Consider the following 24,016-nt stretch of genomic DNA (forward strand, 5'->3'; position numbering starts at 1 on the left):
CCCATCTGAGGTGATCTTGGAGCCCAGAAAAATAAAATCTGTCACTACCTCCATTTCTTCCCCATCTATTTGCCAGGAATTGAGAGGGCCGGATGCCATGATTTTGGTTTTCTTAATGTTGAGTTTCAAGTCAACTTTTGCACTCTCCTTCTTCACCCGCATCAAGAGGCTCTTTAGTTCCTCTTCACTTTCTGCCATTAACGTGGTACCATCTGCATATCTTAGGTTGTTGATATTTCTCCCGGCAATCTTAATTCCAACTTTTGTTTCATCTAACCCTGCCTTTCTCATGATGTGCTGCATATAAGTTAAATAGGCAGGGCGACAGTATACAGCCTTGCCGGACTCCTTTTCCAATTTTGAACCTATCAGTGGTTCCGTGTCCAGTTCTCACTGTTGCTTCTTGACCCGCATATAGGTTTCTCAAGAGACAAATAAGATGGTCTGGTATTCCCATCTCTTTAAGAACTTGCCACAATTTGTTGTGATCCACACAATCAAAGGCTTAGCATAGTCAATGAAGCAGAAGTAGATGTTTTTCTGGAACTCCCTAGCTTTCTCCATGATCCAGCGTATGTTGGCAATTTGATCTCTAGTTCCTCTGCCTCTTCGAAATCCTGCCTGTACTTCTGGTAGTTCTCGATCCACATACTGCTGGAGTCTAGCTTGTAGGATTTTAAGCATAACTTTACTAGCATGTGAAATGAGTGCAATGGTGCGATAGTTTGAACATTCTTTGGCATTGCCTTTCTTTGGAATTGGAATGTAAACTGACCTTTTCCAATCCTGTGGCCACTGTTGAGTTTTCCAAATTTGCTGGAAAATTGAGTGTAGCACTTTTACTGCATCGTCTTTTAAGATTTTGAATAGCTCAGCTGGAATACTGTCACCTCCACTAGCTTTGTTGTTGCTCAGATTTTCTAAGGCCCATTTCACTTCACATTCTAGGATGTCTGGTTCGAGGTCAGTGACCATCTCATTGTGGTTATCTGGGACGTTAAGCTCATTCTTGTATAGTTCTTCTGTGTAGTTTTGCCATCTCTTCTTAATCTCTTCTGCCTCTGTTAGGTCCTGCCATTTTGGTCCTTTATCATGCCCATCTTTGCATGAAACGTTCCCTTCATATCTCCAATTTTCTTGAAGAGATCTCTGGTCCTCCCTATTCTGTTGTTTTCTTCTATTTCTTTGCACTGTTCATTTAAGAAGGCATTCTTATCTCTTCTAGCTATTCTCTGGAATTCTGCATTCAATTGGGTGTATCTTTCTCTTTCTCCTTTGCCTTTCGCTTCCCTTCTTTCCTCAGCTATTTGCAAAGCTTCCTCAGACAGCCATTTTGCTTTCTTGCATTTCTTTTTCTTTGGGATGGTTTTAGTTGCTACCTCTTGTACAATGTTGCGAACTTCCATCCATAGTTCTTCAGGCACTCTGTCTATCAGATCTAATTCCTTAAATCTATTTGTCACCTCTACTGTATATTCATCAGGAATATGATTTAGTTCATACCTGAGTGGCCTAGTGCTTTTCCCTACTTTTTTCAATTTAAGCCTAAATTTTGCAACGAGAAGCTCATGATCTGAGCCACAGTCAGCTTCTGGTCTTGTTTTTACTGACTGTATAGAGCTTCTCCATCTTTGGCTGCAGAGCACATAGTCAATCTGATTTCTATGTTGACCATCTGGTGATGTCCATGTGTAGAGCCGTCTCTTGGGTTGTTGGAAAAGAGTGTTTGTTATGACCATCGTATTCTCTTGACAAAATTCTATTAGCCTGTGCCCTGCTTCATTTTGTACTCCAAGGCCAAACTTGCCTGTTATTCCGGTTATCTTTTGGCTTCCTACCTTAGCATTCCAATCCCCCATGATGATAAGGACATCATTTTTTGGTGTTAATTCTATAAGGTGCTGTAGGGCTTCATAGAACCGGTCAATTTCATCCTCTTCAGAACCAGTGGTTGGGGCATAGATTTGGATTATTGTGATATTGAATGGTTTGCCTTGGATTCGAATTGAGATCATTCTGTCATTTTGGGGATTGTATCCCAGTATTGCTTTTCCTATTCTTTTATTGACTATGAAGGCTACTCCATTTCTTCTGAGGGATTCTTGCCCACAGTAGTATACCTGATGGTCATCTGAGTTAAATTCACCCATTCCTGTCCATTTTAGTTCGCTGATTCCTAAGATGTCGATGTTCAGTCTTGTCATCTCTTTTTTGACTACGTCTAGCTTGCCTTGATTCATGGATCTTACATTCCAGGTTCCTATGGAGAAAAAATCTTTACAGCATCGGACTTTCCTTTCACCACCAGATATATCCACAGCTGAGCGTCCTTTCGGCTTTGGCCCAGTCGCTTCATTCTTTCTGGCGCTACTAGTACTAGCCCTCTGCTCTTCCCCAGTAGCATATTGGACACCTTCCGACCTGAGGGGCTCATCTTCCAGCGTCATATCTTTTTTCCTTTTAGTACTGTCCATGGGGTTTTCATGGCAAAGATACTGGAGTGGTTTGCCATTTCCTTCTCCAGTGGATCACATTTTGTCAGAACTCTCTGCTATGACCTGTCCGTCTTGGGTGGCCCTGCACGGCATAGCTTATAACTTCATTGAGTTACGCTACGACAAGGCAGTAATCCATAAAGGGGAGCCAAAAGAAGTAGTCTTTACTATTAAAAAGGAATGGTGATGTGGCATAGATACAGTTAAGGTAGAAATCTAGTGTAATTCTTCCTTCTTGCTCTAAAAAAGTATTAATGGTATTCCTCAGTTAACAATGATATTTAGGATTGGAATTTCCGTTGCTGAGAGATGTGGTTGTAAACTGCAACATCACGTAAATGCACTGCTTAGCAACGGCATTCTTGGTGTGGTACTGTAATAGAGCCTGGGTCCCATCCTCCAGTCAGTGTCTTTCATAGAATACATTTTATAGATAAGTTTGCAGAATACTGAGATTAGCAAGTTTGTGGTTCGGTGTGACACAACTTCCCATTTGGGAAGTTCATGAATTAATGTGTAGAGCAAAACCAGGCAAGTGCATTATTAATCCAGTAAACCATTGTTCAGTTCATCATAAGTATGAAGTTGACTTTTTTTTAATAGTAAGGATTAAGCAAGTTATGGCTACATCTTCTGATTGCTCCTCAATGGCTGGCTGTATCTGCTTGCACAGGATGGTTTAATGGGGAATCACTACAGAAAGCAAAACAAGTCTTGTTTTGGAGGAACAGCACCATCTCCATACAGTCACTCATCAGCCTTTCTCCTGCTGAGTTTTTGTAACACAAAATAATCCAGCCCTCTTTGAGCACATGATATAGCTGATGTTTATGTGATGAAAAGGTTGTTCTTTTGAAATTCGACTAAGGGTTAACTATCATTTCCTTATTTTTAAAAAGTGGGCACGCCCTTACATTGTAAGAAGTTGAAGAGGGATGAGAGGAAAGAGCTGATAGTCAGGCAGAGTAAAAAGAAGTGGGGGAGGAAATTACCACTATATTTAGCATCAGGAGAAGAGGGGAAAAAAGAAGGTAACATCATACAAACTAAGAGCGTAAAGGAATGCCATTTATCAAATAAATAAAATTTCTTGATATATCTGGTTAAAGGGAAACTACTCATTACATCTTACTCTATCTATGCATGCAGTGCTACTTTTACATGAAGTTTCAATTATTCATTATCCGAGTAAGCTCTGTGCAGCACCGCCGCTCTACGACGTAAGGAAGAGAAACAACGGAGAGATGGGAGGAGCCGAAACTCCCATTGCAGGGCCGTCCAGGTTTGGTTGAGGCCGCGACGCCGTGGGCGCGCCTTCCGCTCAGCAGGCGTAGGGCTGGCCCGAAAGCGCGCTGCTCTTCCCCAGGGTTGTTGCTGCTTGTTTGGGCGTCGCGTCACGTCATAGCTGCGTTGACTCAGCGGCAGCCTCCTATAGCCCTCCTCCTTTTCCTCCTGGGTCCGCTTAGGCCTGGCGCTCACTCCAGTTCTCTCAGCCTTCCCTCGCCAGCACCCCTTCTTCTTCGTCACTCCCTTAGGCCGGCAGGGAGGGAAGCCCAAGCTGGAAAAGGGCCATGACCGTGGAGCAGAATGTGTTGCAGCAGAGCAGCTCCCAGAAGGTAAGGGAAGAGCCGGCCGGGAAGGAGGAGGGCGACGGGGCAGAGAGACCCCCCGCTTCTCTCAGGCCGCCGCAGCGGGCCCTTTAGCTGCGCGAGGGCCTCGCGTTCTGGAGCCTCCACCGAGGCGGGTCCCTTTTTCTGTGACCTTTGCGTATGGAGGGGAAGTTGTCGTGGAGTGGGTTGTTCTTTCCGACCTGGTTAGAGAAGGGAAGGTAGTTGTGGCTTTTGGGTAAACTGCTTTGGTCAGAGTTCCCTTCGATAGCGATGACTTTTTCCCCCTTTCTTTTCGTCACTACCCTTTGGGTGCTGTAAAGCTCTTCTTGTCGCTCACTTGTTCCGTTTCCCCACTCCCACCTTACCTTGTCAGAAGTGCCTAATTAAGCATTTCTGTCCCACCTTTTTGCTCATTATACTGTATTATCTTCTGTCTTCAAAGTGACACTGTTTCTATACAGAAAAATTGAGAAGTTCATCCACATTCTCCACTAGTTCTTGTATCCCCAGACATCCCTCCTGCAAGTTCTGTAATACAGACTCCTGGTAAACATTGACAGAGAGATGTATTTAAAGTTTGGGCTGTGAAAGGGACCAGTAATGTGTATGTTGAAAGAAGATTGTATTAAAGCAATGACACTTTCTGTTTCTGAACTGGAGGATCAAATTGTTTGATGCCAATGGATTAGACTCAGGATTCTAATCAAGAATTTGCTAAAAGTACATAGTTTAAGATGAAGCTTGTTAATTAATAAAGAATGTCTTAATTAATAAAGGAAGAGAACATTTGACATGATAGTTAAAGCATCAAACTAGAAAGCAGGAGACAGTTCTAGTTCTGCCTTGGGCATGAAACTGGCTGGATGACCTTGAGCCAATCACTTTCTCTCAGCCCTAGGAAGGAGGCAATGGTAAATCACTTCTGAGAAACTGCCAAGAAAACTGCAGGGACTTCTCCAAGAATCTCCAAGAATCTGACATGATTGAATAGAAGAAAAAAAATAAAGTATCAGTTGCATTTTGGTGAAGGTTCTGTTAGTGTGTTTATAAACAGGATCAAAGATATTGGAAACAAAATTTTCTCAAACACAATGGTCCATGTTCAAGAATAACTCTTTGTAATTGACAAGAATTTGTGGGTGTAAATAAAGGCAAAAGTCTACCCTTGAATGTTATTCTTTTCAGATGTAGTTTATATCAGGCATATCAAACTCGTGATGTCACGTGACTTTTTCCCCATTACCGGCAATGGGGTGGGTGCAGTTTCGGTGTGACGAATCTGGCCCACGGGCCGGCAGTTTGATATGCCTGGTTTATATGGTTTGGTTGCTACTTATACTTTATTATAAAATCCTTGTGAAATAGATCAGGTTGAAAAAGAGCAGCTCTCCCAAGCTAACTGCTGTCGAACATAGATTTGAATCTAATCTTGATTAAAATCTGGGAAATCTGTGGTTTATTCTTAATCTAATAGGAAATAATGCATTGTACTATGTATGTATCAGGATTTGGATTTGTTAGCAATGGTGGTGCAGTGGTTAGAATGCAGTACTGCAGGCTAATTCTGCTGACTTCCAGCAGTTTGATTCTGACTGGCTCAAGGTTGATTCAGCCTTCTGTTCTTCCAAGATTGGTAAAATGAGGACCCAGCTTGTTGGGTGCAATATGTTGACTCTGTAAACCGCTTAGAGAGGGCTGTAAAGCACTGTGAAGTAGTATATAAGCCTCAGTGCTATTGCTATAAGGACAGATTGTTATAATGAAATATGATCATTTGGTAATGATATAAAATGGCATGAATCTCTATAAATTGAACTTAATTGACCCATTGTTATGGTGATCAATAAAGTGGATACTATTTTTTGGAATAATGTGAAAAATATAGGGAAATTCATGATCCAGCTTGCTTTATAAACTGTGTTCCCATACTATAAATTACGCTAACAGTGCATTCCCCTTATATTCACTTTTGCTGTCATAATTCTTTATGCCCTTTATCCTTAATTCCAAAAATTGCACATAAAAATAAAATATTTACATTGAAAGATAACACAGGTTTAGAAATATATTTTTCAAAAAAACCCTTTAATAATTTGATCAAAATCTACTTGTATAGTGATCACAATTATTCTAGATAGAAATTAATTATCCATTTTTGCCTATTTTGAAACAATTATTATATCACATAGTCATGTTTTAGAAATATGGCATACTTTATTTTGTAGGACCTAACTTATCTCTACCAGTTTTTGCAGAAATGTTCAGAATATTTGGACATTTAACATACTGCTGTCTAGGAATTGAATTATCAGTTATTCTGTTTAAAAGCAGAAATAAGGTGCTCATGCAGATGGTTGTTTTAATTAAGAGTAGAATTACACACATTTACACTCTGCTTTCTTTGTAGCCATTGTGGTGGTAATTCTTGTCACCTGCAGTATTACTGGCCCTCACAATGGGCCTTTACTGGAGTTTTTTATATGCTGTTAGAGAAAGCTTTCACCAAGGATTGTTCTTCCATTCTATCATATGGTTTCCCAGAGACAGTCTTTCTCCTCTCCATTGCAATTGGTGCATGCTGATGGGCTAAGGAAACGGAAGTTTTATTCAGCTGGTCTTGGAATGAGATAGAGAGGAACTGATTATCAACTACAGCTATCTAATGTCTCACTGGTGCAGCCTTCATTGTTTAGGGAGAGAAGGCTTTGAATTAAATTGTGTATTTGGAAGAAAGTTGATGGTATGCATTGGATGGTATGCATTCCTCTCTGCCCCACCCTCCACAGGCAAAGGTTGCTGTATGTCAGGAAATCTAGTCCATATTTGATGCTTCAAGTCATGGAGTTCTGTTTCTCCTTGCTAACAAACCCTTGTCTCTACTCATGCCCATAGGGCGGGGGGGGGTGTACTGGTCTTGCAGTGAGATTTACAAAAGTAGTAAAATCAGAGAGAGGTTTTAATGTCTACTCCCAAACATGTTTAAATGACACACTGCATTCCACCCACAACAGAAGCTCAGTGTGGTCTTGATATCTCATTTGATAATGGAGCAGATTAGAATGTAATTGGCAAAAAGATTCCATAATTATATTGGGCCACAAAAATTGAAAGTGCTTTTTTCATCCACACACAGAGAAGGTGAAGAAATAGGAATAGCAGTTACAGTCACTGTACCACAGCCAGGAGTTAGCAGGTATCTAGGTATTGGAATAGTGCCTTGTTGCTGTATAGTTCTACAGGTACATATTGGTGGGACTGCAGAAATTAACCCTGGACTCTTTAACAGTGCCATCCCACAGTTTCTTTCCAAGTGGTGCAGATAGCTCCATTAATGGCAGGTCAGACCTAAAACATTTACTGTAGAAGGCCTCAAAATCTTGATAGGTTTGGAAAATATAGGGATTTGTTAGCATTCTAAATGTTTAATGGTTGAAATGGCAGTTTATTTTTCCCCGGGAAAATCTGTTTGGATTAGGGGCTTTTAGTTGGACCTCTCCCCCCCCCACATTTGGAAACTTAAACATGAGTCATTCTGGAGTTTGTCAGCCATCATTCATCTGTCCACTGAAGGTGTGCAGGGTAGAACCATCTCTGTTGATGCCTTTGGACTGCCTCCTGAATTAATTAAGGTTTCCCAGTGAGCCTTATTCTCTAAGCAGTTGGCTCATACACGTCCAACCACAGCATTCACATCTAATTCCTCTTCCATTTCAGCAGCAATTGCAGCCAGCACATTGGTGCTGACATTGAGAGCTAGGGTCATTGCAAGTGGCATTTCTTTCCTGTATGTTACTTTTTTTTTTTTTTTGGGCAGATCCTTCAATGTCAGAAGCTGGAAGTTCTGTCGCATGAATTAAGAATTGTGTGGCCAAGCATATCACACTCCACATGAAAGAGAAGATGTGGAAGCTTTGTTGTTTTATCTTGTGTTAAATTCTCCTAGTAAATTAATTGCCATCCATTCACTACTGGATATTGTTATGGCATTTTCTTAATGTATAAGAAGTGATAGAATGCCTGCTGCACATTCCCCCATAGTTTCCCATTCCCATGAGGTTTTAAAGTTATGTGACTCTTCTAGGACCAAACCAGGGAAAGAAAAATGCTGTGAGAAGCATAATATACAATTGGACATTAGAAACAAGCTGCAGTGTGTAATACCTTATCTGTTCAGGTATCAGTATCCCACATTTGGAAGTAAATATTAAAAGAGTTCCTATGGTTTTGAATTGAGCATAGAGCAGTGACACCAGCTTGAGATATTGGTTCCTTCTGATTGTGACCCAGAGCCACTCTTGCCATTTGTCTTTGTTTCAGTAGTGGGTCCAAAAGCCGGGGGAGGGTATTCAGCATCAACCTTGTAGGACCTCGTGATGCAAACATAAAATGCACCCTGCCCCAGTGCAAAGGGAACACTTTCCTCCAGAATGAAGTTTTACATTATGTACTTAGTTGTTGCAACCTGATCAACATTAGACAACTTAATGGGCTGCCAGATTTCTAATAGTATTCTAGGAAATTGCTAGTATATGGTATTGCAATCAAGCAAGTACATGAATATCTTCAATACCCATTTTCGTAAACTGATTTTTAGACCAATGTGGAGGTTATAGCATAATGTAAATAAATACTTAGTTCTCTAGACATGTACCTAAAGTAGCCTGTAAGTTGCCAGATATTGAACAGGAGAGTACTGCTCAGATTCTCTGTGTGCAAGAGACTGTCTCTGTGCTTTTTTCCATGAAATCTTCAGTAGCGGTAGTTTATTAGTGCTGTAGATACTAGCACTCTCAACACAACACTTTAGGAACAAAATAGAGACAACATATATCAAGAGTTGAGAAGCTATGCCCACAGACTTTTTTTAAATCCAGTATTAGACTCATGTTGGCTTCTTTGGCAGACTTATAAATGTAAACAGTGTCGTGGATGTGTTTACCAACTGATGGACTCTAGTCAATTTGGAAAGGAGGCAAGAAAACAATTCTAGTTGTAGGTATGCTAGGAGTTGGATAGAGGGGTGCTCGGGCTCCACATCATAACCTGAGGTTCTTTACATTGATGGCCGACTTTTTGGTTCTGTCATTCTAATAATTTGAAGCTGGCTAGCGTGATTAAAATTTTGCTGTTGAGCAAAGCAGCATAACTGTGGCAGCAGGCTGATTCATGGTTGATGGCTATTTGAGGTCCTTGAAGTTCTTAGATCAGACAGTGTTGAGGATGATATGAAACTGGTTGCAGAGGCAAAGCCTGTGCATTGTTTCAGAAAAGCTCTTTGTCTGAGCTATACAGGTACCTTGCTGACAGAGTGGTAGAACATAACCTGAGTTTGGTTTCTTAGAGATAGGAATGATTGTCTATCCATGATCATCATTGCCCATATATAAGAAAGACACCAGCAAGTCATGCCATGTCATGCCATTAAGAACCATAAAGTTGTCAGCTATGCTGTGTATTCCTCTGATCCTCCTCTCTGCAGTTCCATGACATGTAGTAGCATGTTGTCTGAATGGCAACAGTAGAAGACTGACTGCAAAGTGGTAACTACAGTGCTCAATAATGATAGCAGATTTTAGCTGTGTTCTTTGGGTAATGCTAGTTGTACTGAAATTAGTCTTTGAGCAGTTGCACAGCTGTACAGCAACTTGACTGTGGAAATAGATCCAGAATCACTGTATTCTCACCAAGCTGTGTAATTGCTCAATGCTCGATATGGCAATTTGACTATTCCACAACCCACACCTGATGTACAAAGTAGACATGGCTAGCATTTTCACAAGTAATCATTCTCAACACATATATTTCCATCTCCATGGTATAATGATCAAGATACTCTACTGTTCTCATAGTACAGGCCTGCTGCTACTTCCTTGTAGGTAGCATTGCTAACCATAATGCTGAAGACATATGCACAAAGTCCTGCATGTATGTTGTGATAGAGCATATGGAAGCAGAGAATGCCTCGGCCTTGGCTGTTCTAATCCCTGGAGTTACATGCCACAGTTTTTGTTACCTCAGTGTTTTAGCTTTGTTGTCTTCTGAATCTCCCAGTAGTCCATCTAATCTCAGCAGGTGCTCCAGTTGTAAGAGGGGATGCATTAGTCATTTCAGTGGTTGGTAATTTAGAAGCATCAACTACCCACCATACTGAATGTTGCACCCACAACAAACCTGGGCACCTCATCTGATTTCTGATTACTGGGACTTGCTTAGAATGGCATTGATCAGGCTCATTCAATAACTATTCCATCATCTGTGCATAACATGATGGATTACTGAGTGTAGAAGAGAGGATGATTGGAAAACTAGCATAATTATGTCTTCATAGGATGAGCAGTACAGTATCTCCTTGGCTGACCTTCATAAAGTCCTGAACATCAACCATTTCAAGCTGATACAACTGATGATCGCTGCTTCCTCACCTAAATGGAGATTTGTCATATCCAATGTGCTTGCTGCTTCTGGTGATTTCATTAAGCAGTGTACTAATGACCTTGCAACTTGTTTGCTTAACACTCTCTGGCTATGCAATCATAGGAACAGTGAGTAAGGAAAAGGAAAAGAAGGTTCTTCCAGTTGTTGTTAAGTAGAGGGTGGGGGGAAGGACCAGGTCTCTTGGGCATGTTAGGGCAAGGAGAGGATTCAGACCTTTCATCACACCCAGGAAACTCAGGCTGTTTTTCAATCCTATTGGGGAGAATGATTGTAAGAATGATGGCATTCACTAGCAATTTCACCAGATTTGAGGTATCTCTAGTACATGGGAGAGTTCTAATTAATTCAGAAGCCTTTTTTTTTTCTTCTGTCAACTTTTACCAGCACTATTACAAGAATATTTTCTTCGCCAGAATAGTTATTCTTTAATGTTTTGTTGTTTTACCCAACTTTTGTTTCTCGTGTTGAAATTCTTAAAAATAAAAGAATGGTTTGGTTAGAATTAAAACTAGAAGCTTTTTATTTTTGTCCGGAGCATACATCTTTACCTATGCTGTTGTATCATTAGATATCCTTTATGACAAATTCTTATAGATCTATTATGCCTTAGCCAGTGTATAGAAAATTATAGTTCTTTTTTGCAAAATAGACAATTTTAGACTAGTTTTATTAAGAAGGGAGTATGACAATTTGCATATTTTCAGTTGACTTTCACATTTCTTGTTGTGAAGCTGTTGTGATGGTGATCACTGAAGAAAAAGACCATTCATCATCATCTTCCCACTGTATCAACAGTGACTCCTTTTAGAGGTTTATTATTTTTTTGTCTCACTGTACTTTTCATTAACATAACCTTCCGAAAGTTTATTATTTCTGTTGCTCTATGATTGTTACTATTGCTGGGAAAGAGCAGTTAATTTTGCATTGTTCATGCTTTAATAGAAGAAAAAGATCTTTGAGATTGTGAGATTGTATTTACAAGTGAAAACATTAAATTGGCAAAGCTCTGAATAATTTCTTGTGCATGAGAAATATTTTGTTCCATTTCTTTTTAAAATGTCATTTCAAAAGAAAAGAAAGGAAAAATATTTATTCAAATATTTGATAATTTACTACCCATTCTTTATTTTCTTGGCTTGTTTGTGTTGAGCATCATATGCTAGCATATAATTTATTTGTTAATATAGGGATTTCTGGCTTAAAGTGACATAAATATAGCTATTATTTTGAAGAGCTATATTAGATAACATCAAAAGATTCATTTAGTCTTCTGTTCCCTCAGAGGTCCATAATATAGCAATTTTATGTAAAGTTTCCAGGGATCTTAGTGCACTTTTAGAGCAATAGACAAAGGGTTTTTAGATTTGTTAGGCCCTGGGATACTTTTGGAGATGCCAGTTCTAAACATATTAGATGGGTTCTGCTTAACTCAAAATGGAACTAGGCTACAATGGCATAAGATCAAAATACTTTTAAAGAGATCTTGCTGGGAAATCTGCCAGGTATTAGCTCACTTTATCTTACATTGTGTGGCCTGTTCTTCTATTTCAAATTTTGACAAAAGTTTGTACATTTTAGCAAATACATGTTTATCATTAGGAACTCAGCCATCTGGATGTCTGGCTCATGAGTTGAGGTTGTGGTCCTGAAATAGATTGACAGTTAACATTCCAATCATTTGCCTCTAGAGTCTCTATTCCCCCATCTTCTGAGTGATCTACCTTTTGTCTCTAGTGCCTCTTTGTAAATGCTCCTATTTATAATTGTATATTTCAAATAAATTCGGTAGTCCTTTTACCTTTTTTTGCCTTTTGTGGATTGTAACATAACAAAAAACCTGTCAATAGAGGGTAGTTTTTCTATATTATAAATGATTAAATAGAATGTTTTGGCTCTCCCAGTTTTTGTAGTCCATCCTATACTCATATTGTCCAAAAAGCTCACACTGATTAGTCCAAGGTCAGCGTTCTTGGTTGCCCCTCACATTGATTTTGTCTGATATCCAGTTTCTTACAGTTGTATATGAGAAAATAAAAGTGGGTGTCTGAAAGCAATACTTCTTTCCCTCTCTGGATTTTCAGCAAATGGTATTCAAACATAGCTGTTAAGTAGGGGCTAGATGGGTCACTTATGATTATAACAATGGAGACAGTGTTCTGTTTCTATCTTTGTTCTGAACTTGCTTCATACAGTTCAGAATGGATTAATAATGTTAGTATCCACTGATTCTCTTTTGGCAACCTATGTGGGAAAGTTTGTTTGATGTTTCATATTACACAAGCAGTACACAGTTACAAAGTTAGCAAAGTCTTGAAGGAATCTGGAAAATGAAACTCTTTATGATACTTTTATGCTGAGCTGACATTTTACCTGATTACTACCTATTTAAACTATCTGTTTGACTATGCTTAATATTTCAGGTTTATAAATCGGTGCTCAGCTAATTTAAACAAGAATTAGCCATAACTAGGTTTTTTTTTTATCAGTTCATAAAGTTAGACTTTAAGTCAAGAAAAAGAAACTGCAGCATTAGTGATAAATTGCGATATTTTTCTGTCTATATAAATCTATATTTAATGGAAATAACTGAAAAATTAATAGTGAAGGCAGAGGATATAGTTTATACAGTTAGATAAACACAAAGCAGAAGTAGAAATGACAGAAATAAAATACCTGACAGTTGTTAGGCAAATATCTCAGTCATTAAGCGAATCCATTTTACTCAGTTACAATTACATTTAGCAACTGCACTTTACCCAATTACAGTTACATTTAGCAACTGCATGAAGCAAACAAAAAATTGCAGTCATGTAGGATTCTACAAATGGCTATAAAAATGTGCCAAGTGCCCAAATTGTGACTGCTGAGGGGGATGCAGTCATCATAACTTCAAAATCAGGTTGTAAGTAGCTTTTGAGTGGGGGGGGGGACATCATAACTGAATGGCTGCTCAGTGACCAGTCATAAGTCAAAGATCTTGTAATACAATCAAGACTGGAAGAAAATAATTCTTTTAAAGATTGTTAAGACTGCACATTGAAATATAGATTTTCTATAAATCTTATGATATGTAACTAATTTTAATAAAGTAGTCCTCAGTTAATGATTACCGTTTAAAAACCATTCAGATTTACAGTGACATTGAAAAAATAGGTTTTTGATTGATCCTTGAATTTCTGACAGTCTGGGCATCCCTATAGTCACATGATCAAAATTTGGCAATTGCAAACAGCATGCAGCTGGCCTGCATTTGCTATGGTTGCAATGTCCTGCGATCATGTATTATCATTTGCAACCCTCACAGCCCGGCTCTTGACAAAGTAAGTGAGGAATCTGGTGGTAAGATGCAAGTCATGGTCAAATGTCATTCTGTTTAAATAACCACAAGTGATTCACTTAACAATCAGAGTTGGACATAGTCACATGATGCTGTTAAGTGAGGACTACCTGTATTAGCAAATTTGTATATTTATATTTCAATCAGAATCTATAGACTATGGGTCTCAAATCATGCAAAGACAGAGTATTTCCCTTTACCTTTCTCACAAGATGCTTTTGAAATCCTTTTGGAATCCTTTATAAATGCAACCAACATCATTAGTTCCTCTTCATTCTCCCCCCCCCAAAGAATCCCAATTTGCCTTGAAATAAGTTGAAACTTATTTTGAAAAGAGTTATTTGCCATGCAATACTTTATTCCATACAGTATAAACTCTTTGTTCATCCTGTTTAACAGTTTAATGCAGATAGAAATTCAACGCTACCCTAAGAAAAGTTGTGTTTTGAAAAAAAAATGGCCTATAAATTTTAAACCAAAACAAAAGATTTCTTGGAAGCAGTCTTTTTCTCAAGTTGTTTTATGATATTTTATGGCTCTTCAGCAACTTCAGTTTATTTTTAGCTTGCTGATGATTTAGAATTTTGGAAAGGCAATTTTGAAACCTCAATTTTGTTTTTGATTTTAAAAATACAAGGGCAATTTGGAAATAAACTTCCATTTGGTTATCAATGACAGACATTTGCAGATGCAGAACTTTTATTATACACATTAGAAAACTACAACATTATATAACTTTTCGTCATAATCGCTATTCAGATTGAGGTACTTTTCATAACGCCTTACGTGGTTTGAAATTCCTTAGTAGTAGTAGTTGCTTAGCGCCAAATCTGGGCTTTGGGGGGTGATCAAAAACATCGCAATGGAACTGCTTCAAAAGTTTTTCGATGTGTCTAGCAGTGTGCGGGCGACCATTATTGTGAATCAACACCACACTGGAAGTCAGCATGCCCCAACACTTGTTTATGGATGACTATTCTGAGTTTTCGTAACATTTCACAGTAGACTTCTGAATTGATAGTTGAACCGTGCTCCATGAACTTCACTAGTAGTACTTCTTTGGCATCTTCACATTTGGCAGGATTTTCTATGGCACCACTTCCAGTGTGGTGTTGGTTCACAATAATGCTCATCCGCACACTGCTAGACACACCCAAGAACTTTTGAAGCAGTTCCATTGGGATGTTTTTGATCACCCCCCCCCCAATAGCCCAGATTTGGCACTGAGTGACTACTACTAAGGAATTTCAAACCTTGTAAGATGTTATGACAAATGTCTCAATTTGAATGGCGATTATGTCGTAATGTAAAGTTGTAGTTTTTTAATATGTATAATAAACGTTCTGTATCTGCGAGTGTCTGTCATTGATAACCAAATTGAGGTTTATTTCTGAATTGCCCTTCTAGAATATAGCTACAACCTGTGTTGTGGAAGTTTGTATATCTGTAGCAACAATCATAGTAGTTTGTTGTGTTGTACTTTATCATGGTTATGTTGTCTGGAGATAATGGAATTCATAGCAGGTACTCTAAACTTAAGTTTCCTATGCTCTGTTTTAAAATTGTACACATTGATACTGTTAGACACATTGCTTTAAAAAGGAGGAAAAAAAACCCCTAGTGTTTCCCCCTAACTAGCTTTTTTGCTTGTTTGTTTACTCTAATTTATCTTTTATGCTGATCAGCTCTTTAATTCCTCAGCACCAGCAGACGTTTCTGAATCAGCTGAGAGAAATCACAGGTATCAATGACACTCAAGTACTGCAGCAAGCCTTGAAGGTACAGTGATTTTGAAAGATAACGATATTTAGATATCTAAATTGAAAATTTTAAAGTATGTTTTAAATAGCAGAGCGTAATATAATACAATTCAATACAAGATTGTAAGGTTGATTTAAATGGCCTGCAAATAGGCTGAAATAGTGACTGGTCCAGAATCATTTATTGAACATCCAGGGCTGAGCATGGACTAGAAACAGGATTTTCCCATTCCTAATTAAGCAGCTTAACCTTAAACTTTATACAATTGGTTTAAATATAGATATATAGGTATTTGTAGTTATGACTTTTCTACATGCTTAATTTATTCTAATTCAGGTTGAACATTGAAGTTAAAAAATTGATTTCAAACCTCCTTGCAAATGTTTTATTTAGGAAACGTATACAATGGGCATCTAATTTAGCCATTAAACATTTTCATTTGCAACTGTAGAATATGAATATATTAAATTAGTAGATTTGGATAAAAGTTCAGCTTTCATTGCATTCTATCTTAAACTTGCTTATCTTTCACTTTAGTAATAAGTTATTTTTAAATTGATTAGGTTTCTAATAAATTATATTCACAGCAACATGTAAAATTTAAATGTACCTGGACTTGATCATAAAATGGCATTCTGATCATTCATTCTTATGCATTTAAAGGATAGCAATGGGAACCTAGAATTAGCAGTAGCTCTCCTAACTGCAAAGAATGCCAAGATTCCTCAGCAAGAAGAAACAACATACTATCAAACAGCACTTCCTGGTAATGACAGATATATAAGTGTAGGAAGCCAGGCAGATACAAGTAAGTGCTTTTTTCTTACCATATAACTACACAACTGGAAAAAAAACCTCAAAAAACCTGCCACCCTCTCAGTTTCTACTGTATAATTAATGAACTTTTTATATCTCCAGATTTCATATTTGATAATAGATATTGTCTGTTTTATCCAATAATGATTTTTTTTAAGTTGCAAGAATTTCTTAGGTTAGACAAACATAACTTTGTGATAGCAATTGTTTTAAAGCTGCTTTTATATATCTATATCTATCTATCTGTGTGTGTGTTTGTGTGTGTATTTATGTCCTTGATAATACTAAAAATGTGAATCCTGGGCATCATAATACAAATTAAAAGAAAAGCGAACATGAGGATAAAATAACCAGAATGTTTAATGTAAACAAGCCTGTAGATAAAAAGTCACTAAGTTTTCGTCCTGCCAAACTGCCGCCGTCATCAGAGTTGGAATAAAAAGAGATCTGGGAGCCGATTTATGTAATCGTCTGCCTCTGTGCCCAGCTTCTCGAGCGCATTACAGGCCCATTAACTGTGCTTGACCATAATGCGTCGAGTTGCTCTGTACCTGCCCATGGCCCCGATGGTTGTCTTCCGATCCTGAATCGTTCTTCTGGCACACGTACAAGCATTGTCTTCTCTGGGGATCACCGCTGCCTCATTTATGCCTCTATCACCCTGCTGTCCATAAGCCTGAGCAGACTCTAAGAACTAAGATCATGCACCTTAAGGAACCGCTCCCCAATGACCAAAGATCGTCTGTAGTTTACAGAATCAATTATAAGAACTGTGCATGTAACTACGTTGGGGAGACAACTAAAAGACTCAGGGTCCATGAACATGAATTGGCAATTAAAAGGCAAGAGCAGCGATCACAAGTCTGGGCCCACATGTCCAGCTTTGGCCATACATTCGATCTGGCCAGTGTGGAAGTTATATCTCATGAGACCACCAAGGGTGGCCGTTTACTCAAAGAAGCCTGGCTCTCTAATGAGAACTCCATTAACTGGCATATAGACTTCCTACCAGCCTACCAGACCCTCAGAAGATGGGAGAGACAGCGTGGCAATTCACGGAGACATTTAGCATGCCCTTTACAGGATCGGGGTGATAGAGGCATAAATGAGGCAGCGGTGATCCCCAGGGAGGACGACCCGGCAAAAGGGGAGGGAGATCAGGAATGGGACAGACCTTCACGTGATTGGAATGACAGGGCTGCAGATGAGGCGGCTATGACTTCCATGGGAGGAGGTGACAGACCAAACGCGCGCCACGGCTATGAGCTGGATACAGACGCGCAAAGGCGATTTGGAACAGGAGGGAGGGGGGAAGAAGCAGGGAGCAGGAATGCCTTAACAGCTGTCCCTCGCAGGACTGGGGCGAGAGGATTACGGGCGAGACAACAGCAGCTTTGGGGGTGGGGGAGGATGATGGCCCGATGGTATACCTGAATTGCAGTTTGAGTAATAACACCCATGATAGCTTTAAAACGGGGGGAGGGAGATGAAGCACAGACACGGAAAAATAGCCGCCCAAGGGCGCTTGCATGCACGCCAGAAGAGCGATCCAGGATTGGAAGACAACCATCGGGGCCATGGGCAGGTTGCCAGATGTGGAGCAACTCGACGCATTATGGTCAAGCACAGTTAATGGACCCGTGACGCGCTTGAGAAGCCGGGCACAGAGACAGGCGGTTACATAAATTGGCTCCCAGATCTCCTTTTATTCCAACTCTGATGATGGTGGCAGTTTGGCCGGACGAAAGCTTAAATGACTTTTTATCTACAGGCTTGTTTGCATTAAACAGTCTGGTTATTTTATATATTGGTTATTATATATATATATATATATATATATATATATATATATATATATATATATAGAGAGAGAGAGAGAGAGAGAGAGAGAGAGAGAGAGAGAGAGAGAGAGAGGTTGGTAACAAAGAATAAAGAGAGAACTGGTATAGCTATTTCGAGTTCCGTTAACTCTCTTCAGCCAGACTTACATTCGAACCTGGGCTTATCTGCATGTTAGGCAGTTGTTATAACCTCTAAGCCACAGGCTCTCTCCCACTCTGTTAGCTATCAGGAGAGAGACGGGGAGGAGATTTTTACCTTGAATGTACACCCTGTCAGCCCAAATATGGGAGAAAGAAATCTTCTTTCTTTTTCTTTTGCCTGTATCAGCTCAATCTAGAGCCATCCACAAGCAGCAGTCGCCAACTGCGACATCATTTTACATTTTTAGGTTGCTAACAAAGAATAAAGAGAGAACGGAACTCGAAATAGCTATACCAATAGCTATACCCTCGTGGGTAGTGATTGTCTCACGAGGGAAGTGAAGGAATTCCGGCCAATCCCAGGGTTAGTGAAAGAGATACGCGTGACGGAATACAGAAAGGAAGTAAGAAAGAACTATACTCTGATGTAAAACACACACTCAAATTACAACACGCCCAGCTGGATCCCATAACACGGTCTAGAAGCCGAGTGCAGATGATTAGCGGTTGCATATAAGCTTTCCCAACAAACTGCCGTTTACACCCTAACGATGTCAAGAGCTCTTGACAAAAGCTAGGTTTAGCTAATAAATTTTCTACATTTTTATTCTCTTGGTGATCGACTTTTATTGGATTTTAACATGAATATACCCAAGAGTCATATTTTTACTTGTATAGCTGATATATATGTATGTATGTATGTATGTATGTATGTATGTTTGTAATGTATATATGTATATGTATATGTGTATATATATATATGTTTTCTGAGGTTTTTGCAGGTGTTTGTATGTAGGTCTTTGGTTATTCGGGTTTTCTCCCGCGTAAAATTGGAAGTGTCTTGGTGACGTTTCGACGAAGTCCCATTTGTCATCTTCAGGCTGGTGTTTTCAGCTTCGTGCTTCGAGGAGCAATGTGTGGTCTTAGCTGTTTCTTCCTTTTAACTGCTAGTGGAGGTATGAACTGATTGGGTGGGAGCTTGGCTGTGTTCTGATTGGAAGGAAAAAACAGCTAAGACCACACATTGCTCCTCGAAGCACGAAGCTGAAAACACCAGCCTGAAAATGACGAATGGGACTTTGTCGAAACGTCGCCAAGACACTTCCAATTTTACGCGGGAGAAAACCCGAATAACCAAAGACCTACACACACACACACACACACACATATATATATGTATAAATATGTTCGTAGATTTTCACGGGTACAGGTATGCAGGTCTTGGCGTATTCGGGTCTTTTCCCGTGTAAGATTGAGAGTATCTTGGCGACATTTTGACGAGGTCCCACTCATCATCTTCAGGCTGGGGTCTTCAGCTTCGTGCTTGTGCGAGCAAAGTGTGATCGGAGCTGCTGTCTCTATCTAAATATTGGTGGAGGTGTGTAGAATGCTGGCTTAGTTACTATAGGTGGGTTGGTTGGTTCCAGCACCTTAAAGGTACAGGACATGAAATTGATTTTGAAGGAACCAAACTAATCTCCAAAACTGAACACCACAACAAGAGAATAATTATGGAAGCCATCGAAATAGAGAAACACCCCCACAACATGAATAAATGTGACGATACCTCCCGCCTACCAGACATCTGGAAACTAGCCCTAATCAACAAACGAGTCCTAGCCACGAAAACTGATTGCGGACCCAGAACAACACAGTACGCCATCACCATTCACCCTCACCAGACCCAAGCCTAAACCCAACCCTCAGATAAAATGCAACCACCATCCAGAAGCCAACATCACCAACTGCTGCACCTTCCTCCGACCCCCACACAAAGCAAACGGACACATGCCGTGAACACAGAGCTAGACCACAAACTCGGAGCCAAACCAAAGCCCGGCATGTTACATCACAGCCTTCTGCTCCAGACATCACATCACAGAACTCAGGAGGTTACAACGCTAAAGCTCAGGATGTTACAACACAGCCAACCACCCAGGATGTTGCAACAAGGATATCACTACACTAGATCTCAGGATGTTACCACACAGCCCATTACCTAGGTCGTTACAACACAAAAGACTACTGCACACAGCCAGCACCTCAGCTACTCAGGATGTTACGAAACAGCTGAAAAATCCACAAACAATAACTCCAACACAGCCAACCAACCCACCTACAGCAACTAAGCCAGTACTCCACACCCCCCCACCAATATTTATAGAGAGACAGCAGCTCCGATAACACTTTGCTCGCACAAGCACGAAGCCGAAGACCCCAGCCTGAAGATGAGTGGGACCTCGTTGAAATGTTGCCAAGATACTCTCAATCTTACATGGGAAAAGACCCAAATACGCCAAGACCTGTGTGTGTGTGTGTGTGTGTGTGTGTGTGTGTGTGTGTGTGTGTGTGTAGTAAGAAAAGAGCTTTGTCTCTATTTTTGGTTTTATTTGAGATCCAGTTGTTCTCACAGTTTCCCATATTTTTGAGAGCATCCAGATTCTTTGGCCAGTGTCTAGAACTTTAAAATTTCTTCATGACAAATGGGTTAAACATACCAGCCAAGTACAATAGCCATAATGCAATAAGAATTTATTTGATGAGATGGTGGGCTGAAATGTCCTGTTCATAGTTGTTTATGCGCTCTCCTTGTTCTTCTTGTAGTCTTCTATTTCACATTGCTTTACTATAGACATCCTGACTATAATTATTACTGATTATTTATTGATTTAAAATTACAGTATTTCAGTTTCATAGTGACAGACATCTCTGGCTTAATGCAGATGAGAGTTTTCATGAGTCAGCAAACTTATGCCAGTAAAGAGGTAAAGTAATAGCAGGTACAATAGCTAATGTAGTTAATAACTCAAGTTATGCAAATGAATGATACTGCAGTGGTAGGAATAAATAAAATGTTGAGTAAAAGTAAGTAAACTAGTTGTTGATCATTGCTAATATAGTTCACTTTTCATTCTATGCATTTTTAATATTGAGGAACATAAGTTTGCTTTCCAGATGTAATTGATCTAACAGGGGATGACAAAGATGATCTACAGAGAGCTATTGCCCTCAGTTTAGAGGAATCAAACAGGACATTCAGGGAGACTGGGATAACAGATGAGGAACAGGCTATTAGCAGGTAAGGAAACAATGTACATAGAGATAAGGGCATTTCTTTTTTCTTTTCTTTTTTTAATACATCTTTGGGTTTTTTTCCTCAGAGGAATAAATTATATTTGTTTTGGGATCTTTTTTAATTTGTCCTATTGCATTCTGCTCTAAGTTCTGAAAATTCTGAAAGTTATTCTTTAATATTTTCTTGAAATAAGGTTGAGTAAATTCAGCTATACTGGCATTAAAGCCAATGGTTTTTCTACCTTATTATTGATTTGTCTTCCAAAACCCTTATATTTAGCTTAGACTTACCTTAATGTGGTTTTTTATAGATTTATGCTTTCTGAAACAGATCATTGTCTGACATCACATACTGCATTAAGCCTGGTTGTCAATGAAGCATAATGCTTAGATTCATATTAGACAAATCTGTAAACCATGGTTTACATATCACAATTCATGGCCTTAAGATTTCTCAAAATCATATCTAAACAATCCATATTGTGGCTCACAACAATACAATAATATTCAAGAGAAATGAAAGGGGAAAGGATTTGGAGAGTTTATTTTGTAGATATAAGATGTTTCTTCTGTAATGTGAAGAACATATGCCAATATATTCCATCACATTTCTAATAATTTATTTATTTTTAAAATAAAAATGACAGCAGATCATATGGCAAAACTGCACTTATTCTTCTTTAGGAATATACAAAATATGCCAATCTCAGAATGAATTGTCCTGCTGAATGTTCCTTTTCCATCTAGAACATGACTTAGTTCCTCTGAACTATCCAATTCTGCGATTGATTTGGCAGTTACTAGAAATAAATCCTCTAAACTGGGAATGATATTACATAGCCAGGTATAATTCTTACTCAGTCTTACTTTCACCTAGAACCATATATCTAGTACATATTGTACTGTATCTGGTTTGGAAATTTTACTTCCAGAAATTGTTATACCATCCACCGAGAAGGACATGGTCCAGGCAGAGAGAGAAAATTTGTACTTCAGAACAACAATTCTTCAGAGTTCTTCAGAAAAATACATTCTTGGGTCAACAAATTTTGTACATCTTTTGTCATTTTTAATGCATTAGTACAGTGAATAGGCAATAATTATGAGGGGAAGGTTTATATTATAGAAGGATCATTTAATATTCTGAATGATTTCCCACAGTGATTTGTATATACAGTGATACTTAACAGTTTGTGAATTCTTTGAATTTTCAATATGTTGTATAAATACAAAATTAAAACATTGTTTTCCATGGAAAATTTGTTCATTTATTTATTGAGCAAGTTATTCAAAGCTGTATAAGTGATAGTAGTTATATAATAGTTAGAACACATTGTGATAATAACAAGTATTTGTGCCATAATACTTGTTTTGATTTTGCTTTTGCTGCAGCATGACCACACCACCTAAACTGCTGCTCTAAGAATTAGATGTGGCTCTGCCTCTTTCTGAAGTGAGCTGCTCAATGATGCTTTGCTATAGCTTATAGAGTCCAGTATTATTATCCATGGCTTGACAATGGGCAAAATGATACACTATTACATTTAAAAAGACCAGATTTGATTTTGGGATCTTTTTACTGTTTCCCCAAAAATAAGACTCAGTCTTTTTTTCCTCCAAAAGAGGCACCAGGTCTTATTTTTGGGCGTGGTGTCTTTTCCACTCATCTCCGGTACCGACAGCCCTGCCCAGCTGACTCACTTCTTCTGCAGCCAAAGGAGCAACTTCATTGGACCTGCATTTTGCAGTCAGGCCTTTCTGGAAGGCCTCTGCAGCCAATAACCGAGCAATGTATTCAATTCATAGCCCAGTTCTCAGTTGCAGAGGCCTTGCAGAACCGAGCCATCGAATGAATCCATAGCTCGGTTCTTGGCTGTAGTCGCCTTCCAGAAAGACCTGACTGCGAAATGCAGGCCTGGGGACGCCGCAGAAGAAGTAGGCCAGCTGCCAGGTAAGCAGATGCGGGGCACATCAGGCAGCTCCAACCTCCACCTCCGCCCTAGCTTGATTTTTAGTAAGGTGACCAATCATCCTCCTTTAGGGAAGACAGTCCTTCTTTTGTACTCATTTAAATAATAATTAATAGGCATGTAAGCATAATTACAATACAAAATATTGTTACAAATGTTTTTTATTATGCATTTATCATATTATAGTGTATTCTGTATTGTTGCAATGAATAAAATGTTTTATTTATGATATTTTTTCTTCAATTTATTTGTGTCCTCCTTCTCATTGTAAAAAAGTTGGTCACTTTATTTTTAGGTGTGTGCTCTGCCCCAAAACTAGGGCTTATTTTTGAAGTAAGGCTTATATTAGACCCACCCCCAAAAATCAAGCTAGGATTTATTTTTGGGGTAGGCCTTACTTTTGGGGAAACACAGTATATACCGTACTTTCCGGCGTATAAAATGACTTTTGAAAGTGTTGAAATCAGCGCCGAAATCAGGGGTCGTCTTACACGCCGAGTCATCTTATATGCCGGAAATAACGGTAGTTTTCGGC

General features: G+C 39.1%; 1 protein-coding gene across 6 annotated transcripts in view; it reads left to right on the forward strand.

Annotated features, from left to right (window-relative positions):
* The first annotated feature begins 3,813 nt into the window (after positions 1–3,813).
* Positions 3,814–24,016, forward strand: part of USP25 (ubiquitin specific peptidase 25) — a 61,539-nt gene continuing 41,336 nt past the window's right edge. For 2 of the 6 annotated variants that reach the window (XM_039337250.1, XM_039337252.1), the window contains exons 1-4: positions 3,815–4,111; positions 15,579–15,656; positions 16,302–16,446; positions 21,392–21,515. In XM_039337250.1, coding sequence (XP_039193184.1) covers positions 4,067–4,111; positions 15,579–15,656; positions 16,302–16,446; positions 21,392–21,515 — 392 coding nt within the window. In that variant the 5' untranslated portion in view covers positions 3,815–4,066. Of the gene's footprint in view, positions 4,112–15,578; positions 15,657–16,301; positions 16,447–21,391; positions 21,516–24,016 lie in introns of all 6 variants that reach the window. The other 4 variants (XM_039337248.1, XM_039337249.1, XM_039337253.1 and 1 more) reach the window with 4 other exon arrangements.

This window comes from Crotalus tigris, unplaced genomic scaffold (assembly GCF_016545835.1).
Source record: "Crotalus tigris isolate CLP2741 ecotype Arizona unplaced genomic scaffold, ASM1654583v1 scf7180000017672.2133156, whole genome shotgun sequence".
Taxonomy (NCBI): domain Eukaryota; kingdom Metazoa; phylum Chordata; class Lepidosauria; order Squamata; family Viperidae; genus Crotalus; species Crotalus tigris.